The sequence below is a fragment of the Lonchura striata genome, chromosome 1A (assembly GCF_050655825.1).
Source record: "Lonchura striata isolate lonStrDom1 chromosome 1A, ASM5065582v1, whole genome shotgun sequence".
Lineage (NCBI taxonomy): Eukaryota > Metazoa > Chordata > Aves > Passeriformes > Estrildidae > Lonchura > Lonchura striata.
Window position 1 is genome coordinate 60,120,952 of NC_140741.1, and position 13,982 is coordinate 60,134,933.

General features: G+C 44.4%; 3 protein-coding genes across 17 annotated transcripts; 2 read left to right on the forward strand and 1 right to left on the reverse strand.

Annotated features, from left to right (window-relative positions):
• Positions 1-386: 386 nt before the first annotated feature.
• On the reverse strand, positions 387-910 carry LOC110483169 (histone H2B 8). Its single transcript, XM_021552854.4, has one exon. The coding sequence runs from the start codon at positions 843-845 to the stop codon at positions 465-467; it is 381 nt and encodes a 126-aa protein (XP_021408529.1). The 5' UTR covers positions 846-910; the 3' UTR covers positions 387-464.
• Positions 911-1,097: 187 nt separating this feature from the next.
• On the forward strand, positions 1,098-12,051 carry LOC116184611 (histone H2A-IV). Of its 15 annotated transcripts, none has more exons than XM_085568565.1 (5): positions 1,098-2,861; positions 3,279-3,354; positions 6,844-6,915; positions 8,457-8,594; positions 9,279-10,292. In XM_085568565.1, exon 1 carries the CDS (start codon positions 1,209-1,211, stop codon positions 1,596-1,598), a length of 390 nt encoding a protein of 129 aa, XP_085424691.1. In that variant the 5' UTR covers positions 1,098-1,208; the 3' UTR covers positions 1,599-2,861; positions 3,279-3,354; positions 6,844-6,915; positions 8,457-8,594; positions 9,279-10,292. The 15 variants fall into 15 exon arrangements, 13 of the variants coding, with proteins under 13 accessions (XP_085424691.1, XP_085424690.1, XP_085424687.1 ...); XR_013340030.2 differs by lacking the exons at positions 3,279-3,354; positions 9,279-10,292 and adding exons at positions 11,012-11,063; positions 11,188-12,051 and having other exon boundaries at positions 1,595-2,861; XM_085568564.1 differs by having other exon boundaries at positions 6,844-7,036; positions 8,457-10,292.
• An 888-nt stretch (positions 12,052-12,939) lies between these two features.
• LOC110483174 (histone H4) lies at positions 12,940-13,395 on the forward strand. Its single transcript, XM_021552860.3, has one exon. It carries the CDS (start codon positions 12,992-12,994, stop codon positions 13,301-13,303), a length of 312 nt encoding a protein of 103 aa, XP_021408535.1. The 5' UTR covers positions 12,940-12,991; the 3' UTR covers positions 13,304-13,395.
• The last annotated feature ends 587 nt before the right edge of the window (positions 13,396-13,982 follow it).

Sequence of the window (13,982 nt, forward strand, 5' to 3'; positions counted from 1 at the left end):
TCTCTATACCATAGTGCATCTAGCGTCTAGCGCTGTAGTTTTCATTAAATATCGTCTTTCTATTACAGACTGATCCCTACTTTCCCGGGTAAACAAGCCACTTTGGATTTTGGCCAAGTCACTCTAGAATGACATCTAATATTTAAAAGGGAAAACAAATTGTCATTGTGAATGACTAGACCTAATAAATTCTCTGAAACGAATAAATAAATCTTTAATAGCTTTAAAACACTTCAGGTACTTAACAGGCTTTTATAGACCTGCAGGACTGACAAGAACAGGACAGACTAGATTCGGGATACTCTTTCTCTCTAATGTTTCAACAGCACGTTCTAACCCAGGGACTAAAACATTTCCAGGTATAAGCACCACTCACCGAAATAAAATAGTGATCGACTCTTTTACTGAATATATGGGTGGCTCTTAAAAGAGCCTTTGGGTTAAAAGTGACGATCCGAAACTCCTTACTTGGAGCTGGTGTACTTGGTGACAGCCTTGGTGCCCTCGGACACGGCGTGCTTGGCCAGCTCGCCGGGCAGCAGCAGGCGCACGGCCGTCTGGATCTCCCGCGAGGTGATGGTGGAGCGCTTGTTGTAGTGCGCCAGGCGCGACGCCTCGCCCGCGATGCGCTCGAAGATGTCGTTGACGAAGGAGTTCATGATGCCCATGGCCTTGGACGAGATGCCCGTGTCGGGGTGCACCTGCTTCAGCACCTTGTACACGTAGATGGAGTAGCTCTCTTTTCTAGTCTTTCTGCGTTTCTTATCCCCTTTCTTTTGAGTCTTGGTGACAGCTTTCTTGGAGCCCTTCTTGGGAGCAGGAGCGGATTTCGCTGGTTCCGGCATTTTACGAGTTTGTCTACACCTGGCTACCGCAGGAACGACGTAGATACAAAAGCAGAGCTCCCCTTATTTATAGGGGCGGTATGCAAATGAGATGACTCAACGCTCTCTTTGTCCATTGGACCGCTAGAGTCCGTGACGTAAAATCCAGTGCATCTTCCATTGGTCGACTCTCCCATCTGCATTCCTATTGGACAAATTCACAATCCCTCTCTCCACCAATTAGAAGTCCAAGTGAACCTCCGAAGGAAGGTATAAAAAGGCAGCGTTTAAGCTCACAGTGCATTTACTCGTTTTCCTAGCGTCTTTTTCTGCTTTTGCGCAGCTTTTTCGCGTACTCGGCTCTATTTTCCTGAGATTTGAGCCATGTCCGGGCGCGGGAAGCAGGGCGGCAAGGCGCGCGCCAAGGCCAAGTCGCGCTCGTCGCGGGCCGGGCTGCAGTTCCCCGTGGGCCGCGTGCACCGGCTGCTGCGCAAGGGCAACTACGCGGAGCGCGTGGGCGCCGGCGCGCCCGTGTACCTGGCGGCCGTGCTGGAGTACCTGACGGCCGAGATCCTGGAGCTGGCGGGCAACGCGGCCCGCGACAACAAGAAGACGCGCATCATCCCCCGCCACCTGCAGCTCGCCATCCGCAACGACGAGGAGCTCAACAAGCTGCTGGGCAAGGTGACGATCGCGCAGGGCGGCGTGCTGCCCAACATCCAGGCCGTGCTGCTGCCCAAGAAGACCGACAGCCACAAGGCTAAAGCCAAGTAAATCTCATCTGGCAAACAACCCAAAGGCTCTTTTCAGAGCCACCCACATCTTCCTAGAAAGAGCAGGAACGCTTGACTCTAGGAATACATGTTATATTAATACACCGGGAAACTTGAAATTTTTCGGGGTGGCATCTAAAATGTTGTGTATCTTTAGCTTTGCCTTGCTGATCTGTAGCTTGCTCCCCTCTTTATCCTAGAAGTAAAAGTACTTATGTAAGCAGGCGTTGGTTTCCCTTTTAAAAAAAAATCAATAAAAGGTAGCGGCTGCGACTGATTAAATCAGTCACCTCTGTGTAGTTTAAGAAGCCATGTGGATTCTGCAAGTCTGTGCTTGCTGCCTCCCTCCCGGCGGATTCCGCGGGGTGAGGCGCCGCTGCCCCAGGGGAGGAAGGACGGGGCGGGCTCGGGGCCGCCGCCGGCCAATCCGGCCGGAACGCGCGGCTTTCAAACCGCGGGGGCTGCGGCCCCTCCCCTGCCTGCGAGCCGCGCCTGTCCCTGCGCTGGGGCTGGAGGAGGCATTCGAGTACCTTCTGCGAAGTGTGTGCGCTTTTCTGCTTTCTGTAGTTCTCTTTTTTTCTTGTTTGCTACTTCGAGCTTTTAGGCAATAGGAGGATAACTGTAAGTACTTCCCTGGGGCGCAGTCCAGGAGGGGTTCCAAAAGGTAGCATCAGGTGTTCTGAATTAAGTGAGGGGAGATGGTGAGGACAGCTGCAGAATTGGCTGGAGTGTCAGTTCGTGTAGAAGCCCTAATGAAAGTCACAAACACAGGAAGGGAGTCATGATGTACTAGTCTGGGCTTGAACTGATGCTTTAATTCTTTCTCCTTCATTCTGGCAGCATAAGTGGTACTTAAAAGTGCTCTTGGCGTTTTTCTGCAAAAGTTTCCTTTACTTATAAATCATGATTTCCTGGATACTGCTGTCTTTGGCTTCGCTGAGCTCTTCAGTACCACTTTTTTTGATTTGGTAGCCTTAGTTGTCTTTTTTGGGGCCCTTGGTTGCTACGACTGCCAGGGCCTGCTTGACTGCGGGAGCCCCTTGCACCCCGAGAAGGAGGGCACGGCCTTGGCGATGTGAAAGTTGTGGTCTTTGAAGCCGCCAGCCTCTGCCTGCCTCTTCTTGGGGTGTCAGGGGCTCATAAATCCCGGTAATACGCCAGGGATCGGGAATTGCAGGGAGGAGCTTCTCCGCCATTGCTGCCCCGAGGCGGCCGCGCTGCTGGGAGACGGCGGCGGCTCCTCGCTCCTCTTTCCTCCGAACAGGTTAATTTTTGGGGTTTTTTTTGGGGGGATTTTTTGGTTCCCACTGTAAAGAACACCGCGTCCTCTCCTTTGTCAGAATAGCTGTAGATAAATGACGCTTTAGTTTGTTTTTCGTTCAGTAATGTTTCATTCGGAAAGCCGCCCCAAGGGAAGGCAGGAATGCAGCGCTGGGAGCCTCCCAATGAGGCTGTCCAAGGGCTGGGGAGGTGTTTTCTTTGTTCTTTAAATCGTCCCTTGGGAACTGAGGCGAAGAAAACTCTGCTTTTTTGGATTTTGGTGATTCCCCCCCCCCCCCTTTTTTTTTCTTTTTTCTTTTTTTTTTTTTTTCTTTTTTTTTTTTTTTTCGGTGTTCTGCCTCGGGAGCCGGAGGGGTGAGTCACTGGGGCGTTGTGTTAATGGAAAATGTTTTTCAAGCAGAGGGAGATAACGTGGGAGTGCCCGGCTGAAATCTTGCTTGGAGACAAGATAAGAATCGCGGCTCTGTTTCTAAGCGGTATATAATTCTTAAACAATTTCAGGTTGAGTTGTTTTCCTTTGCTTTTTTTTTTTTTTTGTTTTTGTTTTTTTTTTGGCGTTTTGTTTTGGTTTTTTTGGTGGGTTTTTTCCAGGTTTATTATTTTGGCTTTCCCTTTCATTTCCCAATAACAGCAGAGGACTTTTGTTTTGGGTTTTTTTTTTTCCCTCTGCTTTTTTTAAATCATCTCTGTTCTGCTGGAAGAAATTGCATTAGATATTAATCATCTACCATTCAGAGCTGGACTTTGAAATAGCAGTCACTGCAGGACTTTATTAGTAACCATTCTGAAATTTGAGGCTTGGATTAGGTTTATCTGTCTCAGGATTTTTTTTTTGTTTGTTTGTTTCATAATCTCAATTTTGCTATATTTGGCAAAATGACCTTGCACTGGTGTATATTTAGTAAAGCAGGAAGAGATTATGTGGGCCTGGAGAATGGAGTTGATTTGTACAAGTTTCTGATTGGGCCATTTGAAAATCCTGAAACAGAGACCTCCCGGGTTTCATTTTTACCCTTGAAAACACGGTATGAGGAGGGAGCGTTTCTTTTCAAGAGTAATGTTCATATTTCCTTCTCAGGCACTTCAGTATTTATGTTCTGCTTCTCTTGGAAATTCCTTGTTTTGGTCTTGTTGGGGTTTTTTTCCTTATTCTGCCCCTCCTCCCCCGCCGATGATGTTTTAAAAATCATTTGAAAAACACGTATTTTAGGAGTTTTCTAATAAGATATGGGTAGATTGTAATCTAGTCTGAAGTGTTTGGTTTGTTTTTCTGTAATGTTTCTCGCTAGAAACTCGTTAAACTCAATATTGCAATTAAGTTCACGATTTTCTAGCTATGTTTCCTCCTTGAGACAGGTCATGTAATGACCTGAGTTTCCTTATATACAGATTTTAAAATATCATTGCATTCTCTATGCCACTGACAGGATTATCATGATGGGTTTGAGTATATTTTTGTAAGTACAGGAGATTTGGTGAGTTCTGTATACTAAATCCTCTTTTTCGTCAGCTAAATTATGCCTGGAATGTTTTCGTACAATTATTGCATATCTGTGTTTCTCCTGACCAGTCATGCACAATTAATGTAGAAAGACAATATGTTCTACCTCGTGTAACTGCTTGTTATAAATTAACATATTTTGTGTCTGCATATCACAGTTAAATGAGTTTTTTTATATGGAAATAAAAGAGAGAAATGTATTATATTACCTCTTTGAGTATGGAACAAATGGGTATTAAAAGTGGTGGTTTTTTGAAAGCACAATATTTTATTTCATTGCAAATGTGGAATTTTCCTTCCTAAATATAGTTTCATCTATCCAGCCAATCTAAATTCTCAAAAAGGAGGAAGGCTTTAGATTTAAGAACACTGCATCACAAATGCTTTTGGTCATGAAATGAACATTTAATATCATATGACCCTGATTTACTTTTGAATTTTAAGTCCACACAAAATATATCCTTATGCTGTAAAGTACTAACTGTAACATATGTAGTGTAATCTCTCTGATTCCTTGCTCCTAAGTAAATGTTACTTAACCTGTAGTTACCCAATGGCTTTTTGTTTTTCCATAAAGCAGGGAGAGATAATGTGCAAGACAATATTTAAAAATCAAAATCCCAATGAAACTATGCTCAGTTGCAGAAATATTCAAAAGGATGCTGAGAGTAAAGTTTAAAAAAAGTGACATTAAAAAGAATATTTACAGAAAAAGTCCTTGATTAATAATTTCCTTCCAAAAATCTTATTCGTGTTGTTTTGGTTTGGTTTTTGCTGGTTTTATTTTTAGTTTTTTGTTTGTTTTATAAAAAGACTGTCTGTGTTTGATTTTTGTCTAGTGACCTTGACTGATATTGAGGACAGGATAGGAATACACTTCCAAATCCCTTGGTAGTAAGCAGTCTTCCAAAGTCTTAGAGGAAGATGCCATTTAACTTTTTTTTTTTATGAGAATTTACTTTAGGCTAGACATTTTATCAATAATGTAGGCAAGCTAGAGTGTTTACCCAGACCAAACGTGAATGGAATTAATTAATTACCTGATACCAATGCTATTCCCACAGTGCTCCAGGCTCTTCCTTGTAAAACTTAAATGAACATTTGCATCACATAGTCTATGCAAAGGTTAAGCTTTTATAGTTCTTTTATTAAATTACTTTCAAATTCCTTCACTCAAATTTTTAGTTTCCTTAGTATCTTTCTGCAGTCTTACACAGTGTACCAAAATAAAATACAGTTGGAGCATCTTACAAATCTGGTGTTATTCTATCTGAACAATTTGAATAACAACCATGAGTCATTTACTTTTCTTAAACACTTGAACCCAGACCTGCTTAGGCACCAAAAGTACTTAAAGAATAATTTACTGTTTATTTCTCTAAAATACATAGTACAAGATCAGTTTGGACTTCGGTAAACATGTAAGAAATGGACTGCTCTCCGTGCACACAGTTTTGAAGGCATTGATGCTGGCGCTCGGGAGGTCTGTGTGCGGCTGGAAGCCGATTGCAGCTTCTGCAGCTGCAGCACCGCAGCCGCAAACGGCGTCAGCGTGCGGGTCACGAACAACGCTGTGTGCGTCTGATAACCAGGGGAAAGCGCATTGCCGTGCACCGCGGCTAAACCCTCGCGTGTCTTGGCCTCCTGTGAGGTCCCTGCCATTGCCGTGTGGGTGCAGGGGGGGCTCCATCGGTCTGGGGCGCTCCCCCCAGCCCGAATCGCGGCTCGGCTCGGCTCGGCAGCCCGGCGGGGAGCGGGGCCGCAGGCGCCACCCGCCTGGGCTGCAGCAATTTCCAACCAATCCTGTCCGGGAAGCAGCTTCCCTCCCTCCCTGCTCCTCCTCCCTCTCCCTCCCCTATCCCTTCCCTTCCATCTCCCTGTGGTCGCCTTCCCTGCCGCTGCTTCCCGTCCTCCCACCAGCCCCCAGTCGTTTTCCCTTCCTTAGCCCGCAGTCAGTGGCGATGAATGCGCTGGACCGCGCCAAGATGAGTGACAGCATCCCGCTCTGGCTGCTGGTGAAACCAGCTTGTGTTTTGAATGCCTCAAGTGTTCCTTTTACCAACTGCTGCTTTGTGGGTTTTTGATTGCCGTTTATTTATAACCCTAAAAAACCCACCGCAAAACCAAAAAGCCCAAGGAGCAGTTGGGGTGCTCCAGCTTGCTCTGTTAGAAAATATTACTTTGGTTCTTCAGGCCTCAAAGCTGAGAGAGCAATGGGCCATCCTACACGATAAAATACTTGTATCAGGAGCCCCTGAACATTGCATCCTTCCCCTCCCCTTGTCCATTCCATCCTAGAAGACTCGATGCAGGTAAAGAAACAACCCTGCCATAGTAAGGAGGCCAATGCAGACAAACCTTTTTTCCTCTCCAGGTGGCATCTCTGTATCACATCTCTGAGAAATTGATTGTTTCAGGCCTCTCTGCACTCTGTGTACAATTGATATTTCTTTTCTCTTTTCAGATAGAATAGAAGGCCTCTTCCTGTAGAAGCTACAGGTTTCTCCTGTCATGGGATTCCTCTATGGCCTCACAAGTAGGTTCTGAGAGAATCATGAGAATACCAGCACAAACCAGGATGCTAGAAATTGGAAGCCCAGGGTAAAAAAAAAAATAAAAAGAACAGAAGTAGTTAAGCACTTGGAGGTTTTTTAAGGGTAGGTTTTTTGTTTGTTGTTTTGGTTTTGTGTTTTGGCCAGGTTTGGGGGGGGCAGGAAGAGTGGCATCAGCTTTTTGTTTGGGACTGGTATTTTTTGAGGAGGGGATTTATTTTATTTTGTGATGGGTTTTTTTTTTTGTTTTTTTTTTTTTTAATGTTATGGAAAAACCAAACTTGATCCTCAGGATATGCATGTAATTAAATGGATCAGTTTATGAACTATTTACCACCAGTGTTAGGGCTTGTGCAAGCAGCTATGTAGCTTAGATTTGGTTTCTGTGAGGAGAGAGGTGGCACCAATTTCTTCTTTCCACACATCATCTTTCTGTCTTCTCTCTGATTTGAAAAAAGCTTTTAGAGTAAGGATCTATTTATTTTTAAAAAAAAACTGCCTATGGAATTTAGATAGTATTTCCTATATCAGTAAACTTTTGGTTGTAACTGATTTTATTATTATATTGGACTACAAAGTTTGATAGATTTAACCACTGACCTCCTCGGTAGTAAAGATAAGCAAGAACATCTTCAGTCAGTAGTGGTCATTGTTCTGAAGGTGTTAGTAGAAAAGACATTTTAAGCATTAAATCAGCTTTATCACTTTTCTCAGAAATTTCTTTACCTCTTGCAATAGTTTATTCATTTAGAGGCCAGAAATGTGCACACTGTGCTGGAACTATTTCACGCAATGCTACAATGGTACAAAGATACAAAATCCTGTTTTATTCTCTCTTCCTTTTCTGGTGATTCTAGACATTCAAGTAACTTTCACTGTAGTGTTTCTGAGCACTGAACACATTTGTTTTATTTATCTGTAGTCTTCAAATGTAGGAAGATTTTTTTATTAGGATCAAACTGGATGGTGCAGTAAAGATGGAAAATGGTGAGACCATTCTGAAGAGCCAGTTAGGAATCCGGCACAAGAGAAGGACAGGCAGTGAAATTGAAAACTATGGTTGAAAAAAGTAATAAATTAAAATTCTGACGTCTATTATTATTTAATGACACCCAAAACACCTAGAGAGCCCAAGATATTAATGCTATACAGGTCATGGCAAGTTCCCTGTTGCATATCAGGAAACCAAAGATTTATTTTGTTCCTCACCAAAAGGATAGTTGGATTTGCCATTTGATCACCCAAATTATTACGATCCAGAAGTCCAAGTCCATGTCTATAGGCAGTGAAATTCCCATTAGTTTGTGTGTTTGTAGACTGCTAGTTGCCAAAGGACATTGTAGGCACAAGAAGTTCATACAGAACAGAGGCATGGATAGCAATGCTTCTATTAACAATGATAGTGTTAATAAGATCAAAATTTAGTTACTATACTTACATAGAAAAATGAAGAAGAGTGAAAAATGTTATTACCTTGTAATATGTAAGCACCATAGGTAAAAACTACATATATATTTTATTTTAGCATAATTTTGAATGCTCTGTCAAGAGATGGACTCCACTGTGACTGGACAGGAGCTACCATGATCCATCTGGTGTCCTGCTTCCAGCTGGAGGAGTGCAACTCTCAGTATATTGGCTCTGGCCTGAGCACACACTGCAGGTAACTGTGTTAGCCTGGAGACTGAGGCACAGCCAGGAAGAAATCCTGCTGTGCCCTGGGGCAGACAGACAACACCACTGGGACACTCAATCCCTGACCCAGGTTCCTCAGATTAGTCCAAGTGAATGAGAATGAAAATTAGGACAAAACTGACCAAACATCAGAGAGTCTGGCAGTAATTTAGGCAGACACTATGGTGTAAAAGGGGTGATTCTCCTTTATTACGTGGGGATAACCACTGGCCATGCTGACACGGGCTTTGCAGGGATTGACAGCTTGGAGTCTCCATGTCAGTAGGCTGCACAAAGCCTTAATTTTGCTTGTGCAAAATTAACTCTCAAAAATATTTTCTTTTTCTTCTAGTGTAATTAGACAAGTTATTACAGAACTAGTCATGTTGCTCATCACTCTCGGCAAAAATCCATCTCTGTTTTTAGCAGGGCTTCTACATTTCATATGCTAGTGCTCTGGGATGCTCATCTCCCTAGGAAGATGATGCAAAAAAAGATTATTCCTTTCCCTCACAAACACTTCATCTAAATAAAGTAGCACTATCATGAGCTTTTGCTTTAGGAGATGAACCAAATCTGTATCTCCAATTTTCAGTATTTCCATCAGGACACTTTTAGCTGATTTAAAAAACATACCACAGAGACTTTCTAAGTTTTTATTAATTCTCCTAAGGATGTGAAACTACATGTGCTGGCAGGTCCACTGAGACATCAGCAACTCCTTCCACTCAGCTAACAGCTTTCCTGAAGAGAAAAGCAGATCAATAAAGAGAAAACAAATTTGAAAATCACATTAGTTCAACAGCCTCCTCAAGGGTATGGTTGTCTTTTGGGATGGACAGGAGTGTTGGGAGAAACGTCAGGTTGAGAGATTGAAAGCAGATGCAGAGGGGAAGAGAAGTGCTAAATTGCTGACACTCCTGGAGTGAGCAAAGAAGTGGAGTCATTGTCTCACTCATTCCTGCCATCCCCAACCTGTTCCTGCACTCCAGCGTGCCCTGACTGCCTGCCCACATCACGGGATGTAGCTCAGGCTCTTCCAACTAATGCTGCCCATCTGGAAAAGGTTTTGCCCATGCTTTTCTCCTATTGTCTTGATTAACAGGAAAAGATGGACGGATGGACAGATAAAAATTTGTAGTCCATATACTCACCTGTTGGTTCTGAGTAAAAAAATAATCCATGTAGATGAACCACCAGGAGTGAAGGATAAACACTGGACATTAAACATGAGACTGACTGGCCATTAAATAAAAGATGTCATATACAAGAAGTGTTATTTCAGAATTCAGATTGCTTAGAACTCTTTTTTTCTTTTCCATAACATTGAAACGTTTGAGTTCCTGTAAACAGGTTGTTTGCTCTTCCTTTTGGTTTGTCTATCTTCAGAAGTGTTCTAATACTTCAATAATATACACACTGCTACTTTATACCCACAGATGCTGGTAAGAAGTTTAGAAAAGTAACACACAAATAAAATATTCTAAATTAAAACCAAGAAAATTAAGCTATATGGTGTGGAAAAGATAATTTGTGTAAGCATTACATGGACAACCTTGAATATAGAATATTTCCTCAACCCAAGCACACTGTAATGCATTAATCCTATTCTATGTATTTGTATGCTGCTGTCATATCTACAAGGATTCTATGTAAATTTTGCCATAATAAAAATTTATTCTATATAGTCTGTGGTATTTATTCTTTGAGGTTAAGATATTGCTTAGGAGCAAATTACACTGACACCTGTTGTAGTTCTTCATAGAAGTCTGTCTTAAGAATACTTAAATAGTAATGGACCCTGGATAATGATAAAAACTTTATTATTTAGGGAGGTCTAATATAGAGAAGATCAATAAAATATGACTTAAAAGTAAGCAAAGGCTAAGTTTAATGGAAAAAATATTAACTGTACAATAAGTGCCACACAAAGAGATCTAGTGAACCAAAAATCATCAAAAAATGGATTCTAAAGGACATTGCAACTTTTTGATAAAAAAAGAATGCCACACTCACCACTGCCAAGGCAAAGCTATGTGATATCAAATACAAAGAGCAGTAATAGGCAGGGAAGAATGTGTTCTATAGTTTTACTGAGTTCTCTGTTGTGTACTATCTATGTTATAGCCCATAAATGTGGACAGCAGGGGAAAGACTGCATATAAATATTTGGGTTTAATTTACTTGAGTAACTGTAATGATAAATAATGTTCAGACAGTGATTCTAAATGTGTTGGTTTTGTCTGGGTTGGAGTGCATTTTCCTCACAGTGTATGCATGTGTGTAGGGGCTATGTTTATAATTTGTGCTGAGCACCAGGTTGATAATGAGGTGATGTTTCTGTTGTTGCTGAGCAGGGCTCACACAGAGCCAAAGCCTTTTCTGCTTTTCGTGCTGCCACAACAGGGAAAGAAGTTGGGGATGCCGGGGAGATTGTAAGAAGACAGAGCCACGACAGGTAATCCCAGCTGACCAAAGGGATGTTCCAGAGCTGAGCACTTGATGCTCAGTATATAAATAAGGCTGTGGGGAGGAAGGAGGAAGGGCAAAGCGTTTGAAGTGATGGCATTTATCTTCCCCAGTAAGCATTACAGTGATTGGGCCTCGTTCTCCCAGAGATGGCTGAACACCTGCCTGTCCATGGGAAGTGCTGAATTAATTCTTTGTTTTGGTTTGGTTTTCTTGTGTGTGAGTGCAGCTTTTGCTCTCCCTATTAAACTGTCTTCATCTCAAACCAGGAGTTTTCTTGCTTTTACCCTTTTGATTCTCTCCCCAGTCCCATTGGTGGAGGAGTGAGCAACTGCCTGCGTGGCTTTTGGTTGCTGGCTGGGCTTAGACCATGACAACTGGAATAGTTTCATCTGTCCTAAGAACATCATCAATCTTGATATGCAAAGATAAATATGTATTTCTTATACCTGTAGAACACATAACTTGATATTAATAGGTATAAACTGATGTAAACACTGGCCAGCTATCTACACATGAAAATACATATCAGGGTGGTGGCCAAGCAAAACCTGTATTAAAAAAAACACATACAAAAGGTCTACAGAGAGAGAAAGAGAACTTTTGAGAAAAGGTGATGAAAAAGGATAAAAAAAAACTAACACAGCAGTGATGGCTCAAATGCAAAAATGTGCAAAATTACCACGCAAAACCTTTTCACATTCAAGAAGCATTGCATAGTGTAGGCATCCATTGGAAAGAGGGAAAAGATGGGGAAGATCAAAGAAATTGAGAAATACCTGGGCAGAAAAAATCTCCCAAAACTGAGCACTGCACAGGTATAATTAACCAGAGGATAACCCCTGCCAAGAAAGATAGTATATAGCAACTGTATGGGACAGCAATTATTTGGTGATCCTTCCAGAATAAAGTAAAAATACCTGAAATATACATTCATAGTAAATTTAAAAGTAAAAAAAAAAAAAAAAAAAAAAAAAGTTAAAGTAGTGTGTGCATGCAAAGGTTGAAGGCTTTCAGGAGTCACTGCAGTAGAATGGGCTCATGGAGCCAACAGAAAACCCAGCACAAAATAGCACCTCCTGACCATGTTTAGTGTTCAAAAATTTATACATTGTGAAGAAAAGAATGACAAAATTAATGCTTTATTACCTTTCAATAAAGAATAGGATAATTAAAATGATCAAACACTTCCAAGATCTTTAAAAGTACAGATATAATATAGATTTTTTCCATGGGTAAATCACTAAGAGACATTGATCAGTTCATTCATCAGCATGCCAGTCGCATAAACACAACAAAGCCACATGATCATTAAGTCTGAGCTGTGGGACAGACAAGGCTTCCTAAAAGGCAAAAAAAAAAGTCTCCCTCAAAAAGGAAAAAAAGAAAAATCGCAGCACATTACTCCCGTTTCAGAGCTCTCGGTAGAAAAATGTGCATTTACCGTAGAAGCAGGACAGCGGCGCCCACTCTCTCTCCCCGGCCGGGCCGGGCCCCTGGTTGGGGCGCAGCTCGATGGCGGCGGTGCAGGGCGCGGGCCGGTGCAGCGCGGGAGGGACGCGGCTCTGCCGGCCCCGCCGCCGCCACTGGCCGGGCTTTGCTGCAGCCCCGCGGCCGGCGGGGCCCCGCTCCCTACCGGGGCCGGGCAGCCGGGCCGAGCGCGGCGGGCACGGCGGGACCCGGCCGGATCCGCTCCCGGGCCGAGTCGGGTTCGGCCTCCGGGGCGGGGCCGGCCCGAGCCGGGCGCGGCTCCGGCGGAGCGATGGCGCCAAAGACCCGGCCCGCGGGGGAAGGGCGCGCGAAGAGCCCGCCCCGCCCGGCCCCGGCGCAGTCCTCAACCAGGTCGGACCGCCGCCCATATACAGAGCCGAGGGGCCGTTCCCAGCGCATTGAGTTGCGAGCTTTGAGTGCAGAATCATGTCTGGCCGGGGCAAGGGCGGCAAGGGGCTCGGCAAGGGCGGCGCCAAGCGCCACCGCAAGGTGCTGCGCGACAACATCCAGGGCATCACCAAGCCGGCCATCCGCCGCCTGGCTCGGCGCGGCGGCGTCAAGCGCATCTCGGGGCTCATCTACGAGGAGACGCGCGGTGTGCTCAAGGTCTTCCTGGAGAACGTGATCCGCGACGCCGTCACCTACACGGAGCACGCCAAGAGGAAGACGGTCACGGCCATGGACGTGGTCTACGCCCTTAAGCGCCAGGGTCGCACCCTCTACGGCTTCGGCGGCTAAACTCGCTTCTTGCTACATCTTAAGCGTTTTTATAAAACACAAAGGCTCTTTTCAGAGCCACCCACAAATGTCAAAAAAGAGCTTCAAATCGCTATTCGGCGTGTGCTTTTTTCCAGTTTTCGGGTGGGAGGAAGAGGAAGGGGTTTTTTTTTCTTCAGCTTTCCTAAGGGCTTACTGTCCATCCGTGTTACGAAGGGGAGATTCGCATTCAAGTAGGTGGGAGTAACCGAATATGTACTCGAAAAACGAAACGGAGGGCGTAAAGGGTGTAGTGCTTGACAGGGAGCTATCGGAGCTCTGAGGAGATCAACGTTCGGCAAATTCCAATCCTTTATTTCCCCCATTCTCTTCCATGCGGAGCGCCACCCCATTAACTCAGGCCCTCTTTAGAAAGGGCGAGGGACGGGACAGACAGGCGAGAATAAAACAGGCGATGGATGGGTTGGTCGGGGCCAACCGCCGGTGCCGTGGCCGCTGTCGCGGCACCGGTCGAGACAGCCGAGAAGGGATCAGGGAGCTCCCGAAATGGCGGCGCTCATCTCTCGGACATTCGGTGGGCGGGACAGAGCGGGAAGAAGAAACAGCCAAGAGCACCCCTCAGCGCTCTAGGGACTGCGCACCAAAGACGCTGCGAGCCCCCCGCAGCGGGCTGATCTAAAGCCCTCCTGCCCCTCCCCGC